Consider the following 22,974-nt stretch of genomic DNA (forward strand, 5'->3'; position numbering starts at 1 on the left):
CTGATGCAAAATTTAACTTGAAAAGTCGCATTGATAAAAAGATACTGTATATACTCTTACCGTAGGTTTGATATTCTTTCACATTTTCATATTTTAAATTAATGATATTTTTACTTTTAAATAAACGTCATATTTATAAAATGTTTGAAGAAATATGTTTTGAATTTTCTTCTAATCCGGTGGTATGTTTGAATTTTCTTCACACATATTTTGATAAATCTGGTGGTATGTCTTGTAATTTTTCAATTTTTTTTTAAAATTCAATCATTTATATTAAATAAATAAATAAATAAATATATAATAATATTCGATTTTTCAATTTTTTAAATATTTTTTTGAATAATTAAAAAATATTAATATAAAATTATAATTTGTATTTAAAAAATCTATAAATTTATATTGAATATTTGAAAAACTCAGTATAAAAAACATCAACTTATATTAAATTTTAGAACAAAATCCAGTATTAAAATAGATTTTTAAAAATGAATTATGATTTTACGTCTGTTTGTAAAAAATAGATGTAAAATATATATATTTTTAATAATCACATTTTTTTAAAAAGTTTTACAAAATATATATATATATATCAAAAAAATTGTCTTTTGAAAAAGAATATATTATTGTTTGTGGTGTATGTACTCAGTCATTTGTCATAATTGTGATTGTCTAAAGCACATGCTTATATGTATAATGTTAATTATAGTGGCGTAAATAAGTTTTAAGAGTATTCACGTGCATCTTCTATGAGATTAATTCTTTTATTTGAAAAGTAATAAGTTAGGTGATTATTTTTAAAAAATTGAAAAATGTAATTATTTAAAAAAAAATTCTAAAATATTTTTTTTATATAAACTTTTTTTAAAATCTAATAAATATTCAAAAAGAAAAAATACATTAAGTTTTCTAAAACTGTACACGGCGAAGGTGCGAAGTATAATTGAGATGGCATGTTAAAATATAACAAAATAATAATTTTTTGTAAAAAATTTTAATAAAAATGTATATCAATTCAAAATATTAAATATACGTAACGTTTTATATGGGCCCATCTTGCAAACATCAAACAGATAGATGCCAACTTACCCCTTAAGAATTATCAACTTAATTAATTAATTATTACACAAATTTAACCCTAAAATATAAAATACCTTTTGATATTTTCCAAATAACACAAAGGAAACTACCATGAAGTATCAAGGAAAGTGAAAACACACTCCATTGAATTCATAAATACTTTCTTTTCTCTATTATAAATATAATCCAAATTTGCACATTATTCCAAATGAGAAACAATCAAAATGAGAAACCTAAGATCACAAGCCTTCACAAAGAAAGAAAATGACACAATTGGTCGAATCAAACCAAAAGGTCGTTGCAAAAAACATCCAAAACACAACCAATCACCTGGCGTGTGTTCTCTTTGTTTAACTGAAAAGCTTATTCAACTTTCTTCTTTTAGCAAACAAAGAAAATTCTTAGTTCTTGCTAATGATCATAGTTCTAATTCAAGTTCCTCTTGTTCTTCTTCCTATGTTTCTTCATTGTCTTCATCTTCTGTTTCTTCTCGTGCTTCTCCTTTGCATTGTTTTTGTTTTAATAGTGATGGAAAGAGTACCTCATTATCGATCTTCTTGGTTCGTGGCCAAAATGAAATTACAAAGAACAAGTCATTTGGAAGAAGAAAATGTGAAGATGCTGTTGGACATGGAAATAAAACATGTGGATTTTGGTTCAAGTTGTTTCATGTTAAAAGAAAGAGAATTGAAGATTAATGTTAAACATCATTGACGGCTTTTTATGTCTCCTAGTCAGAGCTGGCGGCCATCTTGAAGAGCATTATGTTAAATGTTTTTTTGTTTACTTCTCCTTGCAAGATAATCCACTGTCGATCAGAGAGACACCGGGTTAAGAGAATTATCGTATACCACATATGATTCCAACAATTGGATAAAAAATCGTCGCCTACTTTTGAACAAGATTGCGTCAGTTGATTCGTAGTTTTGAATCGATAGCATCTGATCATGGAAATTCATGAGAATTGGAAGTCGATTTTCACATATGACACCACTGTTTTATGTAAGAACAAAAAATGATGGATATGAAGATGAAAGTTTTTTTTTTAAATATTCAATTTTTAATTTTTTTTTCCAAAAATATCCATATTTTCAAAAAAATTATAAATACGGGCATTTTTTGCCCTATTTTCCTCATGGGCGCCACCCTAGTTGGTATTAGATTTAATTATTAGATTTAATTCATATTTAAGTTTGTTAGATATTAGATTTAAATATTAGATTTGATTCATATTTAAGTTTGTTAGATATTAGATTTAAATATTAGATTTGATTCAAATTTAAGTTTGTTAGAGGCTTATAAATAGGGTGTCAATCATTGTAACTTTTAATCCTTTTTGTAGCCATCATTCTCTGAATAAGAATATTTCCATTCATCATATATTCTACCTTTGCACCAACAATTGGTATCTAGAGCTCCGGTTCGGATTCATTGGGAAACACGGGAAACACGAGTGAACGTGAGGTCTTGTGTGTTTGATTTTGATTCTTAGATTCGTGTTGAATCTTGAACAAAATCTGATCAGAATTTTAATTCTGTGGGTTGGGAAACACTGTGTGAGAAATCTGAGTGTATTGTGCAAGGTAGAAAGATGAACGGAAACGGCAACATGAACACCAAACTTCCAGTATTTGACGGTAAAAACTGGAATCGTTGGATGATCCAAATGCGTGTACTGTTCGGTGCTCAAGATGTTCTAGATCTTGTCACTGATGGTTATGTTCCGGTAGCAACAGATGCGACGGATGAACAGAAAAACACGCAGAAGGAAGTAAGGAAGAAGGATCAGAAAGCATTGTTCTTCATTCATCAATGTGTTGATGTAAATGTGTTTGAGAAGATTGCAGATTCAACGACAGCAAAGGCTGCGTGGGACACACTGGTTAGATGTTATGGTGGTGACGCATCAGTGAAGAAGGTGAAGCTTCAGTCCTTGAGAAAGCAATATGAGAATCTCAACATGAAGAATAATGAGAAAGTTTCTGAATACATCTCCAGAGTGATTCTGATCACTAATGAGATGAAAGCGTGTGGAGAAACTCTTTCTGAAGAAACAATCATGGAGAAGGTATTGAGATCCCTTACCTCTCAATTTGATTACATTGTGGTAGCAATAGAACATTCCAAAGATCTGAGCACCATGAGAATTGAAGAGCTGCAGAGCAGTCTAGAAGCGCAAGAGTTGCGTTTGACTGAGAGAACTTCTGAAAGGGAAGTAGAGCAGCAGGCTCTGAAAGCAACTTCTGATAGGAGGTATCAGAAGCAGTCAGAAGCCAGGAGAAGATCTGATGGTGGTCAGAAGTCAGAAAGCTCAACCTCTGATAGACAAAAAAAATGCTCAGAAGGGAAAAGAGAAGTATGACAAGAAGAAAATCCAATGTTACTGCTGTAAGAAGTTTGGTCACTTTGCTAGAGACTGTTGGTCAAACAAGGAGAGAAAATCAGAAGAAGCAAATATAGCCAGAAGTTCTGATGACGAATCTGTGCTATTGATGGCCTCTGAATCTGATGATATGGATCTGATAGACTGGTGGTATATGGACACTGGTTGTTCAAATCATCTTACTGGAAACAAGAAATGGCTGGTTGACTTTGACTCTGAAAAGAGGACAAAGATCAGATGTGCTGATGACAAATATCTTAATGCAGAAGGTATGGGAAATGTCAGAGTGACTCTGAACAATGGGAAAACAGCATTGATTCAGAACGTGTGGTATGTACCTGGCATCAGAAGCAATCTGATGAGTGTGGGACAATTAATTGAGAAAGGTTTCTCAGTTACCATGAAGGACAATCTTCTGAAGCTGTACGACTGTAATCAGAAGTTGATTATGGAGTCAGAACAGGGAAGGAATAGAACATTCAAGGTGAATGTCAGAACTGCAGACTCAGAATGTCTTAGTGCAACAAGTGCTGAGAAGGAGAGTGAGCTGTGGCACAGAAGATTTGGTCATTTGAATTTCAGAAGCTTAAAACATCTGAATTCAAAGAAGTTGGTACATGGAATTCCTGCAATTAAGAAGCCTGAAAAATCATGCAAAGTTTGCATGGAAGGAAAACAACCACGATTGCCATTTGCGTCAGAAACTGCTCCAAGAGCAAAACATGCCTTGGGAGTTGTACATTCTGATGTGTGTGGTCCATTTCCAGTAGCATCGATTGGAGGGAATAAATACTTTGTGTTATTTGTTGATGAATTCACAAGAATGACATGGGTATCCCTTATTAAGTTTAAACACGAGGTGTTTGATGAATTCAAGAAGTTCAGAATGAAGGCTGAGAATCAGAGTGGTCAGAAGTTGAAGATTCTTAGAACTGACGGTGGAGGTGAGTATAACTCCAAAGAATTCCAGAAATTTTGTGAGGAGAATGGAATTGAGCATGAGGTTACTGCTCCTTATACCCCTCAACACAATGGTCTTGCTGAAAGAAGAAACCGCACTTTGCTTGATATGGTGAGAAGCATGCTAAAGGAGAAGAAACTTCCTCAGAAGCTCTGGGGAGAAGCTGTTGCCACTGAAACGTATGTACTCAACCGATGTCCTACGAAGAAGTTGAAGGAAATAGTTCCAATACAGAAGTGGACTGGAGATAAGCAAAGTGTTAGTCATCTGAAGGTGTTTGGTTCTGTTTGCTATAAACATGTTCCAGAAGCCAGAAGACAGAAGCTGGATGATAGAAGCAAAGTGATGATTCTGATAGGGTACCACAGTACAGGTGCATACAAGCTCTATTGTCCAGAAACCAATAAAATTGAATTCAGCAGAGATGTGATTGTGAAGGAATCAGAAGTTTGGAATTGGGAAAAGTCTCAATCTGATTCTGATGTTAGAACTTCTGAAGAAAGGTCAGAGTTCAGAATTTCTGAGGTTGGAGTAAACTCTGACGTTGATTCTGACTCTGATAGTGATCCAGAATCTGATGTTCCAGACTCTGATGTTCCAGACTCTGATGTTTCAGACTCTGATGATCCAGATGACCCAGACTCTGATGGTAATCCAGATTCTGGTGGCAATTCAGACTCTGGAAATATGCCAGACCCTGAAGATGATCAAAGCTCTGGAGGAAGTCAACCATCTGAAGGTAGAAACTCTGAAGTTGAAGACTCTGAACAAGTTCAGAGACCACAAAGAGTCAGAAACATCCCCAGAAGATATGCAGAATTTGACATGCTGAAAGACACTGAAGTAGACTCTGAAGGAGAAGTTATTCAGTGTGCCATGTTAGTAGACTCTGAACCCATAAGTACAGAAGAGGCTCTTAAGCAGAAGCTCTGGCTGAAGGCCATGAAAGAAGAACTTGATGCTATAGAGAGAAACAAGACTGGAAGTTCTGAACAAGAGATAGCCAAGTTCAAGAAAGTTCTGATGAATGAATTCGAAATGACTGATCTAGGCAAAATGACATACTTTCTAGGGATGGAGTTCAGATACTCTGAGAAAGGTATTATTTTGCATCAGCTCAAGTATGAATTAGAACTTCTGAAGAGATTTGATCTGAAGAATTGTAAGATTGCTGTTACTGCATGCCAAGCTGTGTGGATTCTGAATCTATTGCAGGATCTGAAGATTAAAGTAAACAAACCTCTGAAGCTGATGATTGACAACAAGTCTGCAATCAATCTTGCCAGAAACCCAGTGTTGCATGGGAGAAGCAAGCACATTGAGACCAAGTATCATTTTCTGAGACATCAAGTTCAGAGGGGAGTGTTAGAAGTTGTACACTGTAGCACTCAGAAGCAGTTGGCAGATGTTCTGACGAAAGCTATCAAGACTGATCAATTTCTCAGATTAAGGGATGGAATTGGTGTTACAAGTTTTGATGGAATATGAATTAAGGGATGGTATTAGATTTAATTATTAGATTTAATTCATATTTAAGTTTGTTAGATATTAGATTTAAATATTAGATTTGATTCATATTTAAGTTTGTTAGATATTAGATTTAAATATTAGATTTGATTCAAATTTAAGTTTGTTAGAGGCTTATAAATAGGGTGTCAATCATTGTAACTTTTAATCCTTTTTGTAGCCATCATTCTCTGAATAAGAATATTTCCATTCATCATATATTCTACCTTTGCACCAACAGTTGGCGCCTATCCTTAAAGGTAGGGCAAGTCGCCATTAGGGGTGGCGCCTACACCTGTTTCCTTTTTTTTTTATTATTATTTTTAATATGTTTTTAATTATTTTTTTAATTTTTTAAAATCTTTTTTAAGTTATTTTAAATTTATTAATTTATATTTATTATAAATTATATTAATTTATATTAATACATATATATATAAATAATATTATGTATATATTTGTAAAATACACAAGATATATATATATAAATAAATATATATATATATATATATATATATATATATATATATATATATATATAATAAATACGATATATTTATATTAAAATAATACACAAGACAAATATTATAAAGATATGATTAAAATGCATTATTAATTTGGGATTTATCACATACTATGCGGTCCTTGGTACGATCCGCACGGGGGAGGTCTAACTACTCGTCTAGACGGCTCACGTGGTGGTGGTGCTTCCCTATTACCACCCCTAGTCCTAACGCGCCCCCTTGCCGTTTTCCGTTGTGGTTGGGTCGAAGTCCCTTCAATGCTGTAGGAAAGGCGGGTGCCCTCTGCGCCCTCAAAGCTTTGTCTCGGTGGGACAAACTGACTCCTGTTGGGTGCGCCCTCGAAATGTGGCCTTTGGTAGTTGAGGGTTGAATCAGGTTGGCTAAAGAACAATGTATGTTGTGGTGTGTAGTAGTCTTGTTGGTAATCCTCTTGTATACCTGTGTCTGGGCTAAGTGGAGGACTGGAAGAGCCCGAGACATCGTCGTGATGGAAGTGTTGGAATTGGTGGATGTGGGGGGATTGATATTGTGGTAGGTGTTAGGACTGTTGATGGTGGTGGGAATGTTGAGGTTGGTGTTGGTAATCTTCATGATATTGGGGTTGAGTTTGTGGTATGTAGTGTTGATTTGGTTGGGGGGTGGACATGTGTTGTGGTGGTTGTTGTTGGTAATACGGTGGTGGTGGTTGTTGTTGGTAATACGGTGGTGATGGTTGTTGTTGGTAATATGGTGGTGGTTGTTGTTGTTGGTAATATTGTGGTGGTTGTTGTTGTTGGGAATATTATGGTGGTTGTTGTTGTTGGAAATATGGTTGTTGCATTCGGGGATCGTCCAAATAGAACGGGTCAAACACAATCATTTCTGGATTTGTATTTGCTCTATACCAATCCACATATTCCCTTGTCGGCTTCATTTCGTTGGGCGCCACCGGAAATTGTAGAACATAGTGGGCACGGTTTTTCCACATTTTACGGAACTCCTTTGCAAATGCCTTCCAATTTTGGGCATACCACTGGTGGCTGACTTTTTTAAGATGCCAAGGTTCCAAAGACATTGGGGGGCCTGAGATTTCTTGATGCATTCCGAATTGCAGTTTGACACGGTCACTTTGGTGCATCTCCACAGTGGTGAACCGCATGATAGCCGTTTTTGCTGTCCAAATAGCTGCATCTTCGGGGTTGGATTGATGTTTCAATCCCAAATATGGCCTCCAAATAAACTGCAAAGAAAAAAAATAAATATGTTATTTATTGAGAATGCTTGATATTAATAAATTAGTTAGAAGATGAATGATTTAGTGGTAATACATCTTGTGCTCGGAGACGATCCAAGAGTTGACGATAAAATATTATTTTATTTTTCGGGGTAAGACTGTAATCTAGTCCGGTTGTAATGAACTTAAACAAAAAAAGATAAATAATATTATTTACAAATATTTATAGAATAAATATACAAAATGAAATAACATCATAAATTTACCTAGTTGCGTAGGGGAAGGAGTAGACGTTAGGATTTTCTAGGGCTAGCCTCGGCAATCTCCACTGTAACACCCTTCTAAAATACCCCAAATATTTAATTAAAACAACATATAAAACTCAGAGTAATTATGCAGTTAAGGGTGTCACACACAAACACTGCACACCATTTACCAATATAACGGTCATGCTCTTTTATTAATTCAAAACATAAGCATTTGCATAAAACGCAGCGGATAGAAATCTCATCAATCATGTAAAACATTACATGTAAAATGGTTCATAACCAACAATAAAACATTTAGGACAAGTTAAAACATCCCATCCCGATGTTACATCTATCAGAGCACGACCCACTAAGGAGACTACACTAGACTCCAAGCATTAGCTTCTACTCAACTCATTGCTCGTTACCTGAAAAATAGTTGTAAGGGTGAGTTCCTCAATCGATATAACAAGCATTATAAAACATCATGTAATGCGAAGTAAATAACACATTTCATCACCCAAATCAGATTACACATTCAGTAACAGCAATGTCAACTCAATCATACTCAACATCAACACAACACACAACACACAACACACGTATAATACTGGAATACATCCATTCATATTATACGCCATATATCAATTATGCAATGAGACTCCATGCATGCGGTACCGACTATTTGTGAACATATAGTTCACCTCACCGTCCAAATCCAGGCACGGCTACCAAGCCCACTAGTCCCACTCATTTGAGACCTAGTGACTCACTCACTAATTCCTCACCATGGGAATTAGCTACCACCCCAAATGGGCCATGCTATGCACGCTAATCACCTAGCATGCAACATCAACAACAGTCCAAAATGACTAACTCACTAATTCCTCACCATGGGAATTAGCTACCTGTAACACCTCAAAATTTGCCCTCCTCTCTTGGGACTAAGCTTAACATATTGCATACATGTTTAGGTCATTAGGCATTGCATATTGCATATCATGTGGTTACATTGTGCAAGTCATCTTCTCAAGTCTTGGTCAGAGGATGAGGAAGTCAAAGTGCAGCCTAGGGTTTATTGACTGATCATTGGCCATCTGAGGATTGGGCTATGAATTAGGGTTTTATGATTCTCAAAGGATGTTGGTCTTCATCTTGATTACAATGATATATCATCATCATCATGGTTGGATGTCATCAAGTGATTGAAGCTCATTCCTTGAGATTAGGGTTTTGACCACTGGTCAGCCCTAATCAGTTGCATTGAGCCAGACAGGGCATGATCAGGAGGAGGGGTTTGTGATGTGTATGGGGATCATTGTATGATTTTATTGTGCTTATTGAGGCTAGGGTTTCACCCTTGGGCCATTTCAGTTGAAGATTGGAGCTCAGATTGATCTATGCATTGCCAGATTCATCTATCAGTTGAAAAAGTCAACTGTGGTCAACTGTACATGATCTGATGGATTTGGAGGTGGAAATGAGTTGGATACACTTCATTCATGTTGGAACAAGTGTTATATGACATCTCAAAGCTTAAGAATGAATAAAATCAAGTCAGAACAAAAACTGCCAAAAATAGAAAGTGACTTGTAATTGAAGTTTCCAAAAATGGAAAGTTTTTGACCTCAAGACCACGTGTCCAAGGAAGCTTCAAATGAAAATTTTCTCAACATGAAAGTTGTAGATCTTGTTCTCACCTTTTCAAAAAGTCCAAGAACTTGAAAATCCCATGTATGGTTGTCAAGTTATGGTCCAGTGAATTTCAAAAATGACCCATAATCAGGAGGGCATAACTTCCACATGGTTTGTCCAAATTGCAAGTTCTTTATATGCACAAACTCCATTTGACATGTACTTTCATGGTGCATAATTGGATTTTCCCAAAAGTGGTCAATGCAAAAAGTCAAATTTCAACTGGACAGTTAAATGGACCAGGGGCAAAATTGTCCAACTTGTGAAATAATTGGAATTTTTGAGTGGGGATTTTTGCAACACCTCATAAATGGTATTTGAAAATTGTTGGAATCATCATAACATGCCTAGGCCTTGTGGTTTAAAAATTGGCTTGTAAAATGAATTTGCAAAATTGGACAATTAGCCATTCACATGTGAATTTCCAAAATACTCATCCAATGAAGGTGGAACAAGTTGCAACAGCTCACACATGTCATTTTGAGAGTGTGTGAGCTGTCCATGAGGTGGCAATGAGCTGGCATGGGAAGTTCCAATTTTGCCCTTACTTGAAATTAACCATTTGCACTAATCATTCCATTTGGTTAATTAAACATGGTTAAGTGGTGATTAAGCAATCATATATATTCATAATCACATTCTAATCATAACAGAAAATTCACAATCCCAAAATCAGATCTCAAACTCTTGGAATTCTCTCAAATTCTTCAAGAACACCAAAAAGCCAAATTCACCAAATCTTCCTCAATTCTTGATCAATTCTCGAATTTCTTTTGGCATTCATCTCCTCTCATCATCATCACCATCTGTTTTTGGAGATTGGAAGGAAAGGAGTGGTAAATCGTGACTGCACATACAAGCATCATTCATGGCAAATTGCGATTTGGAGCATTAGGAGCTAATTTGTTCGAACCTGAGCACATCATTCAATTGCTTGGAGCATCTAGTTCATCTGTTTGAAGTCAAAACGCACGAATTCCATCAAGAACAGCGCTGCATTCCAGGTATGTGATTTTTTCGAGTGTCACGATTCTTCAAGTGCTTAGGTGCGTTTTGTAGAGCATAGAATGTAGATTGTAGTGATGTGTTTGGTTTGTGAAATGGATAACTATATAGGATGAAATCTGGATTTGAAGATGCGATACCAAACCCTAACTCCCTCGATTTGGAAAACATAGGAAGAATTGGACAAAACTAGGTTGATATTCGTACTCTAGGTTAGAAGACCTTTCCAACGAGTGTTCATTTGCTCATTTTGGTGGAAGTTTTGTGTTCATCGAGTTCTTGAGTTTCTGGAATTTTTCTGGATGAAGGTGATGAAGATTAGAGTGTTTGATCTTCATTTCCGTTTGAATTTTCAAATAAGGCGTTTACCGCCCCCGCGTTTCCATATTTACAACTCTGCCACTGGATATTTTAATTAATTATGATTTAATTCTAAAAAAAATTATAAAAATTCATAAAAAATCAATAAAAAATCAGAAAAATATGGGAATTTTTGTGTTGACTTTCTTTTTGACTGTAGAATTTTTTTGACCTATTGGTTAAAGTTGTGCATGGTAATATTTGTGTTTGACTTAGGTTTGTTTCACATGTGCTATATTTTGATACATTCTACCATGTTGATTGTGAAATGCTCATAATTACAAATAAATGCTTGAAAATTTTTGTGGTGATTCTAGGCACATCAATGGTTATTTACATGTAAACTTTGTGAATTTTGGATTCCTGGTCATTGAGTTATGAATTTTGGAATCTAGGTGTGACAATGTGTGTCACACCTTATTATGTCAACTTGCTGGATTTATTTGAATGGCCTAGGCTTGTTAGAATGATATGAAATTTTGCATGGATGTTCATTAACATGTTAAGATGCTATGTGTATCTTTTTTGGATTTTTCCACTGCATTTTCAATTTGATTGCTATTTTTCATCTCTGGTGGTTGATTATGCAAGTTCATGTGACATGTGTTGGTAGATTTAATGTGAAATGCTCATATGGTATTGAATGATCATGAAATTTGGTATGATAGTTGTGGACACATGATGTGACATCCCTGTTTTGGTCTCACTCATTTCTTTATTGTTTTCATGGACTTGTGAATTTTTGAAGTGAATGCATGTGTTGATATTGTGATTTGGAGCATGTAACTGTGTCTGTTTTTGTTGATTTTCATTGACATGGTTTCCTTTGTCCAATTAAGCTAAAATTTGACATGCTAGACCTAGGATATGTCCTGTTTAGGTGTAATTTATTTGAGATTTTTTGGATTTGTTTTGATATGGATTTGAATGCAATAGTTCTGTTTGGATGTTTGGTGTTCCATTTGAACTAGTTTGATTTGTTTTGTGCATAAAATGAACATGATGAATGATATGGACATGGGACTAATTGTGTTGGCTCTTGTTTGAAATTAATTTGAGTTTGGTTGAATATACCTTGCTGTTTAGGAATTTTTCTTGCCTTTGGACCCTAGGCTTGGCCTAGTGGTCTAGTTTCTAACATTTGATTGATTTTTCAGGATGAAAAGGTGCAATGTTTATGGAGAATGATCCAAGTCAATTCAATTGATGTTGTTTGATGTTTGTACACTAACATAACTTTGTTTTGTAGGTTGTGAAGTTTGGGCTTGAGCTCATAGCTTGCCTTTGTTGTGCATTAGTTTGTATAGTCTGACTGATTAATACTTGCTGTTTATTTTTGTCTGTCTGAGTACTAACTGTGTTTGACTGTTTCCAGGTACTTTTAGTTGCTCAATTCCTTGTGAACTTTTGCTTTGCTTTGCTTAAGCAACTTGCATTGAGGTATAACTTCCTAACTTCATGTAGTCTGGAGACCCGGTCTGTTATTTGACCGGGCAAACTGTCTGAAGTCCTCCTTAAGAGGCAATGTTTGTGATTGTTTAATATTGTGCCTAAGCAGGTAAAGTCCTTAATCAAGGCAATTGGTGGAAGGTAGGGATATGCAATCTATCCCCCACTATTCAGTTGAGTCTTCTCCTTGCTCCCATTACATGGTTGTAGCATTGAGATCACAAGCCCAAGATCTTGTGCAGTGCACATTGTGTCAGAGTCTCTGAGTATAGAAGGGTTCCCCCATTCTGGACCCATGCTCATTTGTCAGAAGCTCTCCCTGGTCAGGGATAAGAGCTGTGAGGTCTGATCCTCACTTCACCTCTCATCTGCTTCACCTTAGCCTCGTAATGGCAAGGTTAAGAGCAAACACAGCCCGTACAGATGACTTGCTGAGGCAGTCAAACCTATTGTGTGAGCCCCTTGTTTGGTTATAGTGCGTGCTATGTGGATATCTGTTTGAGATGCTTGTTCTCATTTGATGTATGCTTGAATTATGCTGTATGCTTGTGTGCTTGCTTCTTTCCTGGATAGGAATAGTTTGCTTATGCAAGTAGGATAGAAAACTGAACTTAGGGCAACGATGCATGACAACACTAGGCTCGAGTCCAGCTCCCTAGTAGTGTGTCTTTCCCTGGTTTCTGGCTAGTAACTCAGTCCCTTTCAGGGGAACTACATCGCCCTGATCCTCGTTCCAGACGAGGTATGTAGGCAGGTGGTCGTGCGAGACCTCTCCGGGCAACCTTTTTCTTTTTTGTTTGTGTTTGTTTGTTATCTTCTTATGCTGGGGTTCAGATGCCGACGTAAGTCCATTGATTGGCAGTCGGGCTCCACGTTTGCCGTTTTGTGCGTGTTTTGGTTCGGATGCTGACGTAATTCCATCAAGTGGTTGTCGGGCTCCATGTTTGCCACCCTTGCTTGTTTGTATGTTTTGTGTTGTTTGGCGTGCGTAAGCCGAACTACAGTGGCTCTGATTCTTGTTCCAGACAAGATATGTAGGCATAGGATGCGACGTCCTATCGAGCTCCCTTCTCTCAACCCCACCAGCGTTCCCCCGTGTGTGTGTGTGTGATGTTTAGCAACCTTTTCTTTATTCTAGGACGTGGATCCCATCGAGTACGACGGACGTGAGGGGTGCTAATACCTTCCCCTTGCGTAACCGACTCCCTTACCCTTTCTCTTTGGTCGCGAGACCATTTCCTTTCCAGGTTTCTCTGGGCGTTTCCTTTCCCTATTTTGGGATAAATAACGCGCAGTGGCGGCTCTGTGTTGTGTTTTTATTTGAGCTTTGCCGGTTGTTTTTTCGCGGATGCGACAACTGGCGACTCTGCCGGGGACCCACCGGATGTAGACCTGTGCTGGTCCATCTTCCCTTGAGCGAGTCCTTCCTAGCGTTCTAGGGTAGTTTAGGTTGCTTGTGATGTTTGATTTATCGCATTTATTATTCTGACTGTGTATATATTTGCATCAATGTCTGCATGCATCATACTATCATGTTGTTGCCGTCCTCTATGCAGGTGGTTCCTCTGTTTAGGGGTGGGTGTTCTGAGTGGGGCTAAAACCCAGGCCCGAGTATACACCTAGGATTAGCGTGGTCTCGTGTCGCTCACATGTCGGTTGGGCATGATGTTGCGATGTGACATACCACAAGCCGGATGAGGTTCATCTGAGAAGTGCTCTTCCAGTGGGGTTTTCCACTTTGGTTGGGTTATCTCTTTTGAGCCATTGACTCTGGTGACCGATCATTTCCCGGATCTTTGGTTTAGACGGTCTTAAGGGAGCTACAATGGCACACCCGAAAGGGCAAACCCATTGAGTATCTCTGCCCGATTGTCGAGACTATTATCCGCCTTAGGATGACCTGTTTAGAATTTACCTGTGAGGGGAGGGTTGTTTCTTTCAGATGCATGTTCAGATGGTGACTTTTTGTTCCGTGGATCAGAGTCCTATTTATAAGTCGGATTTATGGTCATTTATCGCTGAGACGCCGGAGTACTGTCCGTGTTATTTATCAGTGGGGATCCGTTTATTTCAGGATTCCCCGGGCCGAGTTATTTATCAGTGGGGATCCGTTTATTTCAGGATTCCCCGGGCCGATTCAGATGGTTATGGGTATCTGCTCAGAGTTTATCTGATGATGATGATGATGATGATGTATCTGTCTTCCGTTTATTTCGGAACCCTTGAGTTGGATTTATGATTACATATTCCTCAGATGGTTGTGATCGGTTCAGAGGTCAGGGCTGTGACTCAGAGCAACAGATGATCAGATGACTTGGGGGATGGCAATGCACTGCATTAATTCATCTGCATCATTCTCATTTTGCATTCATCTGCACCAAACCTACGTCTAGCCATATGGGGAGCATTATGGATTGAGAATCTGGGTGAGAGACATCTGGATGTCAAAAGGTTATTGGTAAAATATTATCCGTCTCAATGAAACCAGAATCAAAAGACAGAAGCTTCCTCATATGGATAGATGTTGCATTCATGCATATTAACCCATTTGCTGTTTTGTAGGTGTCAACCGGTGCGCATAGCTTGTTTGCTCAGATATCCTGCTAGGGGTAACAAATCCAAACTGATGGATTCTCCCAACGCCGACATCCTCGAACTGAAAGAGATGGTGAGGGATTTGTTCAGTGTTGTGCAAAGGCTTGCCTTGGGGCAGAAAGCCATGGCCGAGAGATTGGAAAGGATTGAGGGCTGGATGATCAAGGAGAAAGTTCAGGGAAAGGCTCTGTCATCCGAAGTAACAAATCCCTCTGGCTCTGTAGCAAAGAAGCCCTCTGACAATGGTCATCTTAAGAAGGAGGTTGAGTCAAGTGAAGGGCATGCCAAAAGGGGTAACGATCGTTATCACCCGTATGCTGCTGCATTGACTATTCCTGTTGGTGATTCATCTGCACCACAACGGCAACAGTCACCTCAACAGAGGACACAAAGAGCTGGGGGCCGAGTAAGAAGAAGGACGACAGATCGTCATTTCAATAAGCCGCCCGTGACTTACGCCTCGCTGTTTAAAAGGTTGAAGGATATGGGGTTGGTGCAGCCGAGGATGTTGACTCTGTTGAAACCTGATCAGAGGCCTGCCAGTTATGATGAGAATGTCAGGTGTGAGTTCCATGCTGGGGCACCCGGACATCACATTGAGGATTGCAAAGCTTTTAAGCATGTGGTCCAGGACTTGGTGGATTCTAAGACAATCAGCTTTGCACCGATGGCAGATGATAGTGTTAACCCCGTGCCAAGGCATGGTCCTGTAAAAGTGGAGATGATGTCGAGGGACAAAAAAGGGATAGAGGTGACTGAGAAGGATCAGTTAAGAATGCCCATGTCTGTGGTCCCAAAACGCCCGTCGAAAAATGGAGCTTTCCCTCGTGTTGGTGATTGTTGTGTGGCCACCACTACAAAGGGGTGTGTAGTAATTGGGGAATCGATCCAGGGAAAGATGAAAGTAGAAATGGACGATGTAAGGTGTAAAGCACCCAGTCTGGAAGTTGAAACCATCCAGGTGAAAAATGCCGTTGGTGTTGAGAAAGAGAAAAAGCCATCCATTTCTTCTTACAAGCAGGCATTGGAAGTGGTGAGAAATGGAGGGATCCCAGGCTGGGGACAGATCGTAGGCATTGTGGTAAAGGCGGATATGTTTGGGATTGGTTATCATCTAGGTCAAGACTCGTCTGAGCAGAACAGAGGACGTCGTCCGTCGTTCACCTTTGTCGGTGCCGGAATGCTAGATTCAGATCACGTCTATACAGTGGGTAAAGAAACTGACAGTGACTGGGAGATTGATCAATGGATAAAATCATGCGTACCAGGAAGCTGGAAGGCTTGAAAAGATCATCACTGCCACTCATTCGGAAGAGTAATATTTTTCTTGTTTTCATTTTATATGCATGAAAGTCATACGTGTTGCCCGACACGTAATGGTCCATTGTAAGGGCCACCTCATGTTTAAATCTGCATTTCTGCATCATTAATAAATGGATGTTTTTCAGTCAAAAAGCGGGGTTCCCTGTTTTTCATTTATTTTTGCAGTTTAAAAACAAATAAAAATGGCAATGTTTGTTTTCATTTTCTTTGTTTGATTTGTCTCGTCCCAAAGTCGAAAAATAATTCTCCGGATCTCTTTGATAACAATTTGGTTACACCTCATATGACTTCGACAAACCGATCTATCTTGCTGAAGAAGAAGGCGAAGAAGATTGTGATCTGCTGGAATTAGCCAGGTTGTTTAAACAAGAGGAGAAGGTGATTCAGCCGCACGTGAAGCGGGTTGAGATTGTTGTGCCAAGCACCGAGGTCAGAAAGGAAGTGAAAATTAGAGCCGCTTCAGAGGCGAGTTGAGAGCAGAATGGTAGCCTTGTTGAAGGAGTATGTGGATACCTTCACCTGGTCGTGTCAGGATATGCCAGGGTCGGATACCGATGTCGTTGTGCACAAGATGCCATGGAGAGAAGACTGTCCTCTAGAGAAGCGGAACGCCGGTGCTACTTATCAGAGAGCCATGGTGACTTTGTTTCATGATATGATTTATCATGAAATTGAATGCTATGCTATGACATGATAGCAAAGTCCCAAATAGAAGAGGGGCATCTGGCAGACCGGGGCAAGCCGAGTGGACCAGTTGAGATAATTCAAACTGAGGTTGAATTCAGATAAGTGCACTATCAGAGTGCGGTCCGGTAAATTGTTGGGGTTCATTATAAGGTAGGAATCGAGGTTCATCCTGCAAAAAAAAAAAAAAAAAAAAAAAAAAAAACAATAAAAAAAAATGCCTGAACCGAGAAAAACAGAGAAAGAGGTTCGTGGTTTCTTAGAAAGATTGAACTACCTGTCATGGTTCACATCTTATCTAACAGCCACGTGCGAACCTATATTCAAGATATTGGAAAAAAAAAAAGAGATCAAACGGTCAGGTAAAATAATGATTGCCAAGGGGCATTGAAAGAATAAAAGGATAAGTTGCAGGAACCTCCGATTCTGATACCTCCCGTGGAAGGAGCAATTATCAAATCTGGTACTTGACGGCCCTCGAGGGGTCTACGAGGTGTATTGGGGCAGCATGACGAGTCTTGTCGAAAAGAGCATGCAATTTACCTTAGCAAAAAGTTTACCGGCTGTGAAACAATACATTCACTGTTCGAGAAAACTTGATGTACTTTGGCATAGGTTGCTCGCCGACTGAGACAGTATATGCTGGTTCATACCACTTTGTGGATTTCGAGATGGATCCGATCAAGTATGGGTTTGAGAATCCAGCATCGACCGAACGGGTTGTGAAAAGGCGAAAGAATATTGACTGATCAGTATACTCTCAGAAAGCCATCAAAGGGGTATTGTCTGGTTACATAGTCTAGCAACCCGTGGAGGATTGTCAACCGATGAAGTTTGAATTCCCTGATGAGGACATCTCGAGGTGCTCTAATCGAAAGATTGAGAGTAACCGATCCCGGAGGAGGGGCCTGACCCTGAATCCGAACGGATTCTGATGTCTGATGGGGAGGTTAAGGTGAATGAGCTTTTGTTGTCCGGATAATATTTGAATGCACCAACGAATGTGGCAAGTACGAAGCTTGTATACCGGGTATCGAACTTCGGTGCGTACATCTACTGGGGCAACGCTTCTCTCGTTGGTATATGGAATGGCAGCGGTGCTACCAGTTGAGGTTCAGATTCCCTCTTTGAGAGTCCTGATGGACGTGAAATTGCAAGAGGCTGAATGGGTAAGGACCCGGTATGAAGAGTTGAGCCTGATTGAGGAAAAGAGGCTGGCGGCCATCTGTCATGGGCAGTTGTACCAGCAAAGGATGAAGCGTGCCTTTGACAAGAAGGTGCGACCTCGGGTGTATCACGTAGGTGATATGGTGCTGAAAAGGATCCTTCCTCCTCAAAACGATCGAAGGGGAAAATGGACACCGAATTATGAAGGTCCATTTGTGGTCAAGAAGGTTTTCTCTGGTGGAGCCTTGTTGTTAACGACCATGGATGGTGAGGATTTTCCATCCCCTGTGAAGGCGGACGCAGTTAAAAAATACTTCGTGTAAAGAGACCCGCTGGACGAAAAGAATAAAATAGTCCAGGCAAAAATGGGCATCCCGGCGAACCAAAAACAGAAAGAAAAAGGTTCGGGCAAAAATTAGGGATAAAGATGGAAAAAACTGTACACCCGGCAAGTCGAAAACCTGAAAAGGCGACTTGGGCAAAAAAGGGTATCCCGGTGGACTGAAAACCCGAAAGGGCGGTCCAGGCAAAAGAGGGATTGAAACGAACAACTGCGTCTAGCGTGATCGTTTGAGCTTTGGTTAAAGCATCATGGATAATACCCGGTGGGGATCAATCAGAAACGTCTTGTTCAAAAGGCCGAAAGATCGGAGAGTCTGAGGACATATGGGGTGTAACCGAGTTGGAACTCGATGAGATCACGGGTTTCACATTGCCATTAGGATAGATTTTTCTTTTTGAGCGCAATTACCTCTTTTCAGGAATTGCTTCCTTTTGTATTGCTCAATTTGAGCCACACTTTTCCAATCAATAAAATGCATATTCAGTCAAATAATTTTGTTTTTGTTTTTCATTACCGCTTTGATTGCAAAAACATCCAGATATTTTTGATAAAGAATCTTGCATTTTTAAAACATACAGGTTCCCTTCCAGTGCATGTTTATAAGATTGAAAGCTGGAAATCTTATTTGGAAGGTTGGGTGACCCAAGTGTTGAAATCTTGACACGCCTGGGGCACGGTTTTATCTAACGATCTGTTTTGCAGGAACTGTTAGATATTTCCACTCACTGGCAGGTTGTGATGTGGAAGCTTTGAAACAGATCCCCAGAGAGTTCACTCGGGGACGAATGAATGAAGAACGACGAAGTAACGTTGAGACGTACGACGATCCTTGATGATAACCAAGAAGACTCTTCAAAGTTGGAAGATTTGAAAGTATGTAATTCCCCGCAGAGTCTGATCAGGGACGAATGTATGAAGGACGGTGAAAAGACGACGAGGGACGTCCGACGGCCTTTGGAATTAATCAAGAAGACTCTTCAAAGTCGAAAGATTGAAAAGTTCTGTATAAACCCAGGAGTACGTCTCTCGTCGAGCGCGGAGCGACTTGGAATACAAGATGATGGAGCAGAAAAGGTCCAGACGAGTCTGGGAATTCTCAAAAGTGGAGAGTTGATGCGAGATTGGAAGGTAGATACCGTGGTTCGACGAGTCGACGGGTGTTCTGTGCCAATTATTCTCGTTTCCCAGCTAAGTCCCCAAGTAGAGTCATAGGACTAGCTCCCCAGCAGATCCAATGTCTGTGGACTTCTCCAGCCGAGTCAGGATGGTTATCCCGGACAGGTTAAGACGGTGTTTCCACAGCAGCCAGGTTTGAAGGTTGTTATCCCCGAGTGGAGCGGGTTTCAATGAAATATATCTCCAGCGGTGTTCATCCTACCAGTGGGTTGAACAATTTTCTGTAGCGGACTGATATCTGCATCCCCAGCCGAGTTGATTCTATCTACGGATTGCATGGGGTTGTCCCCAGCGGAGTAGCATTCGTTTCCCTAGCAGGGTCAGGGTGGTTATCCCCAGCAGGTGTCAGATCGATGCTTCCCCAGTCGACAGGCCTGGAGGCTGTTGTTTCCCCAGCGGAGTATCTGTGAGCATTTCCCCAGTGAAGTCGGCAGGTATCTGTGAGGGTTCCCGAAGCAGAGTTGGGATTTATATCCCTAGCAAGTCAAAGATTGTTATATCCCCACAGAGTGTTGGTGGTGCTTATCCCCAGCAGTTTCTCGAGCGGATCGGGTGCAAAGGAGGTTCTTCCCCAGCCAGGGTTGCCTCATTTCCCAGCAGCCGTGCTATTCCCCAGCAGGGCGGAATCGGAGTATTGACGAGTTCCTCAACGCAGTGTCTCGTACTTCCCATAAGAGTCCCTTGAGGGGGATACTTTTTATGCATTCATCATGTAAAATAAAGCATAGCATATTGCATAGAAAAAATAATAATAAATCGCGTAGCATTTCCATAATTATGGAGCATTACGCAGAAAAATCAATCATTCATCATTGCAAGCATAAGCTAGTCTCAGACCGTGGTTATTGTTTGAGAGGTGGTTTGCCCAGAGGTGAAGATGTTACTCCGAAGAGTTTAGCCTCATGATTGGATCAGAGATGTACCCCAGTAGTGCGATACTGGAGGGAGTTTTTCCGTCGGGTAGAGATGGAAAGGTTACGCGATCAGCGCGATTCGAGCCGTGGTTACCGCTTGAGGATTGGTTTTGCCGGACAGTGAAGACGATACTCCGAGGAGTTCAGCAGTGGGATTTTGGAACCACAGTATTTCCCAGTCATCAGTAAGTGTCTGGTCGAGCTTGATTGGTGTCCTGTAAAACATCATCATTCGATGTTCAGTAAACGTCGAGTTATTTCCCAGTCATTGTTTAATGTCTGGTCGATCCTTGTCTGATGTCCTGTCAACATCATTGTTTGATGCCTGTCCACATCATTGTTTGATGCCTGTAAACATCATTGTTTGATGCCTGTAAACATCATTGTTAGATGTCCTGTCAACATCATTGTTTGATGCCTGTAAACATCATTGTTTGATGCCTGTAAACATCATTGTTCGATGTCCTGTCCACATCATTGTTTGATGCCTGTAAACATCATTGTTCGATGTCCTGTCAACATCATTGTTCGATGTCCTGTCAACGTCATTGTTTGATGCCTGTAAGCATCATTGTCCGATGCCTGTAAACATCGAGTTTTCTCCCAGTCATTGTTTAATGTTTGGTCGAGTTTTCTTTGGTGTCCTGTAAAACATCATTGTTCGATGTCCAGTAAACATCGAGTTTCTTCCCGGTCATCAGTTAGTGTCTGTTTGAAGATGCACCCTTTGATATGTCGCCATCAGAGTGGTGATTGGTGTTATTTCCGACGATTGCCAGCGGAGTTATCACAAGGAAAGAAGATTTCGGAGTTCAAATGCAGTGATCTGGGATCATTTGCGCGAAAGGAAAAAATTCGGGGTTCAAGAAAAGCATAAAAAGAAGAGATATAATAATCCCCAGCGGATGTGGTGGTCAAGCCATGGTTATCCCTGTGTTACCATTTATGATGGTATCCAGGTCGACGTCTTTTCGATTTCAGAGTTTGTTTCTTCGCCGATGCTGACAGGCGTTGTTAATTATTATCCCATCAGAGTGCAAATTGTTCGTCTGTTCTTGGTATTCAATCACTCTTCACCCTGATCATCCGAAAGCCGAGGCTGTTCGTATCGACAGGTTCACAGTGGATTGAATAGGGGCAGCTGTAACACCTCAAAATTTGCCCTCCTCTCTTGGGACTAAGCTTAACATATTGCATACATGTTTAGGTCATTAGGCATTGCATATTGCATATCATGTGGTTACATTGTGCAAGTCATCTTCTCAAGTCTTGGTCAGAGGATGAGGAAGTCAAAGTGCAGCCTAGGGTTTATTGACTGATCATTGGCCATCTGAGGATTGGGCTATGAATTAGGGTTTTATGATTCTCAAAGGATGTTGGTCTTCATCTTGATTACAATGATATATCATCATCATCATGGTTGGATGTCATCAAGTGATTGAAGCTCATTCCTTGAGATTAGGGTTTTGACCACTGGTCAGCCCTAATCAGTTGCATTGAGCCAGACAGGGCATGATCAGGAGGAGGGGTTTGTGATGTGTATGGGGATCATTGTATGATTTTATTGTGCTTATTGAGGCTAGGGTTTCACCCTTGGGCCATTTCAGTTGAAGATTGGAGCTCAGATTGATTTATGCATTGCCAGATTCATCTATCAGTTGAAAAAGTCAACTGTGGTCAACTGTACATGATCTGATGGATTTGGAGGTGGAAATGAGTTGGATACACTTCATTCATGTTGGAACAAGTGTTATATGACATCTCAAAGCTTAAGAATGAATAAAATCAAGTCAGAACAAAAACTGCCAAAAATAGAAAGTGACTTGTAATTGAAGTTTCCAAAAATGGAAAGTTTTTGACCTCAAGACCACGTGTCCAAGGAAGCTTCAAATGAAAATTTGCTCAACATGAAAGTTGTATATCTTGTTCTCACCTTTTCAAAAAGTCCAAGAACTTGAAAATCCCATGTATGGTTGTCAAGTTATGGTCCAGTGAATTTCAAAAATGACCCATAATCAGGAGGGCATAACTTCCACATGGTTTGTCCAAATTGCAAGTTCTTTATATGCACAAACTCCATTTGACATGTACTTTCATGGTGCATAATTGGATTTTCCCAAAAGTGGTCAATGCAAAAAGTCAAATTTCAACTGGACAGTTAAATGGACCAGGGGCAAAATTGTCCAACTTGTGAAATAATTGGAATTTTTGAGTGGGGATTTTTGCAACACCTCATAAATGGTATTTGAAAATTGTTGGAATCATCATAACATGCCTAGGCCTTGTGGTTTAAAAATTGGCTTGTAAAATGAATTTGCAAAATTGGACAATTAGCCATTCACATGTGAATT

At 39.5% G+C, this 22,974-nt stretch overlaps 1 protein-coding gene across 1 annotated transcript; it reads left to right on the forward strand.

Moving 5' to 3' along the window:
- Positions 1-1,262: 1,262 nt before the first annotated feature.
- On the forward strand, positions 1,263-2,453 carry LOC127121282 (uncharacterized). The gene has a single exon (XM_051051826.1). The coding sequence runs from the start codon at positions 1,302-1,304 to the stop codon at positions 1,773-1,775; it is 474 nt and encodes a 157-aa protein (XP_050907783.1). The 5' UTR covers positions 1,263-1,301; the 3' UTR covers positions 1,776-2,453.
- Positions 2,454-22,974: the final 20,521 nt, after the last annotated feature.

This window comes from Lathyrus oleraceus, chromosome 2 (genome assembly GCF_024323335.1).
Source record: "Lathyrus oleraceus cultivar Zhongwan6 chromosome 2, CAAS_Psat_ZW6_1.0, whole genome shotgun sequence".
Lineage (NCBI taxonomy): Eukaryota > Viridiplantae > Streptophyta > Magnoliopsida > Fabales > Fabaceae > Lathyrus > Lathyrus oleraceus.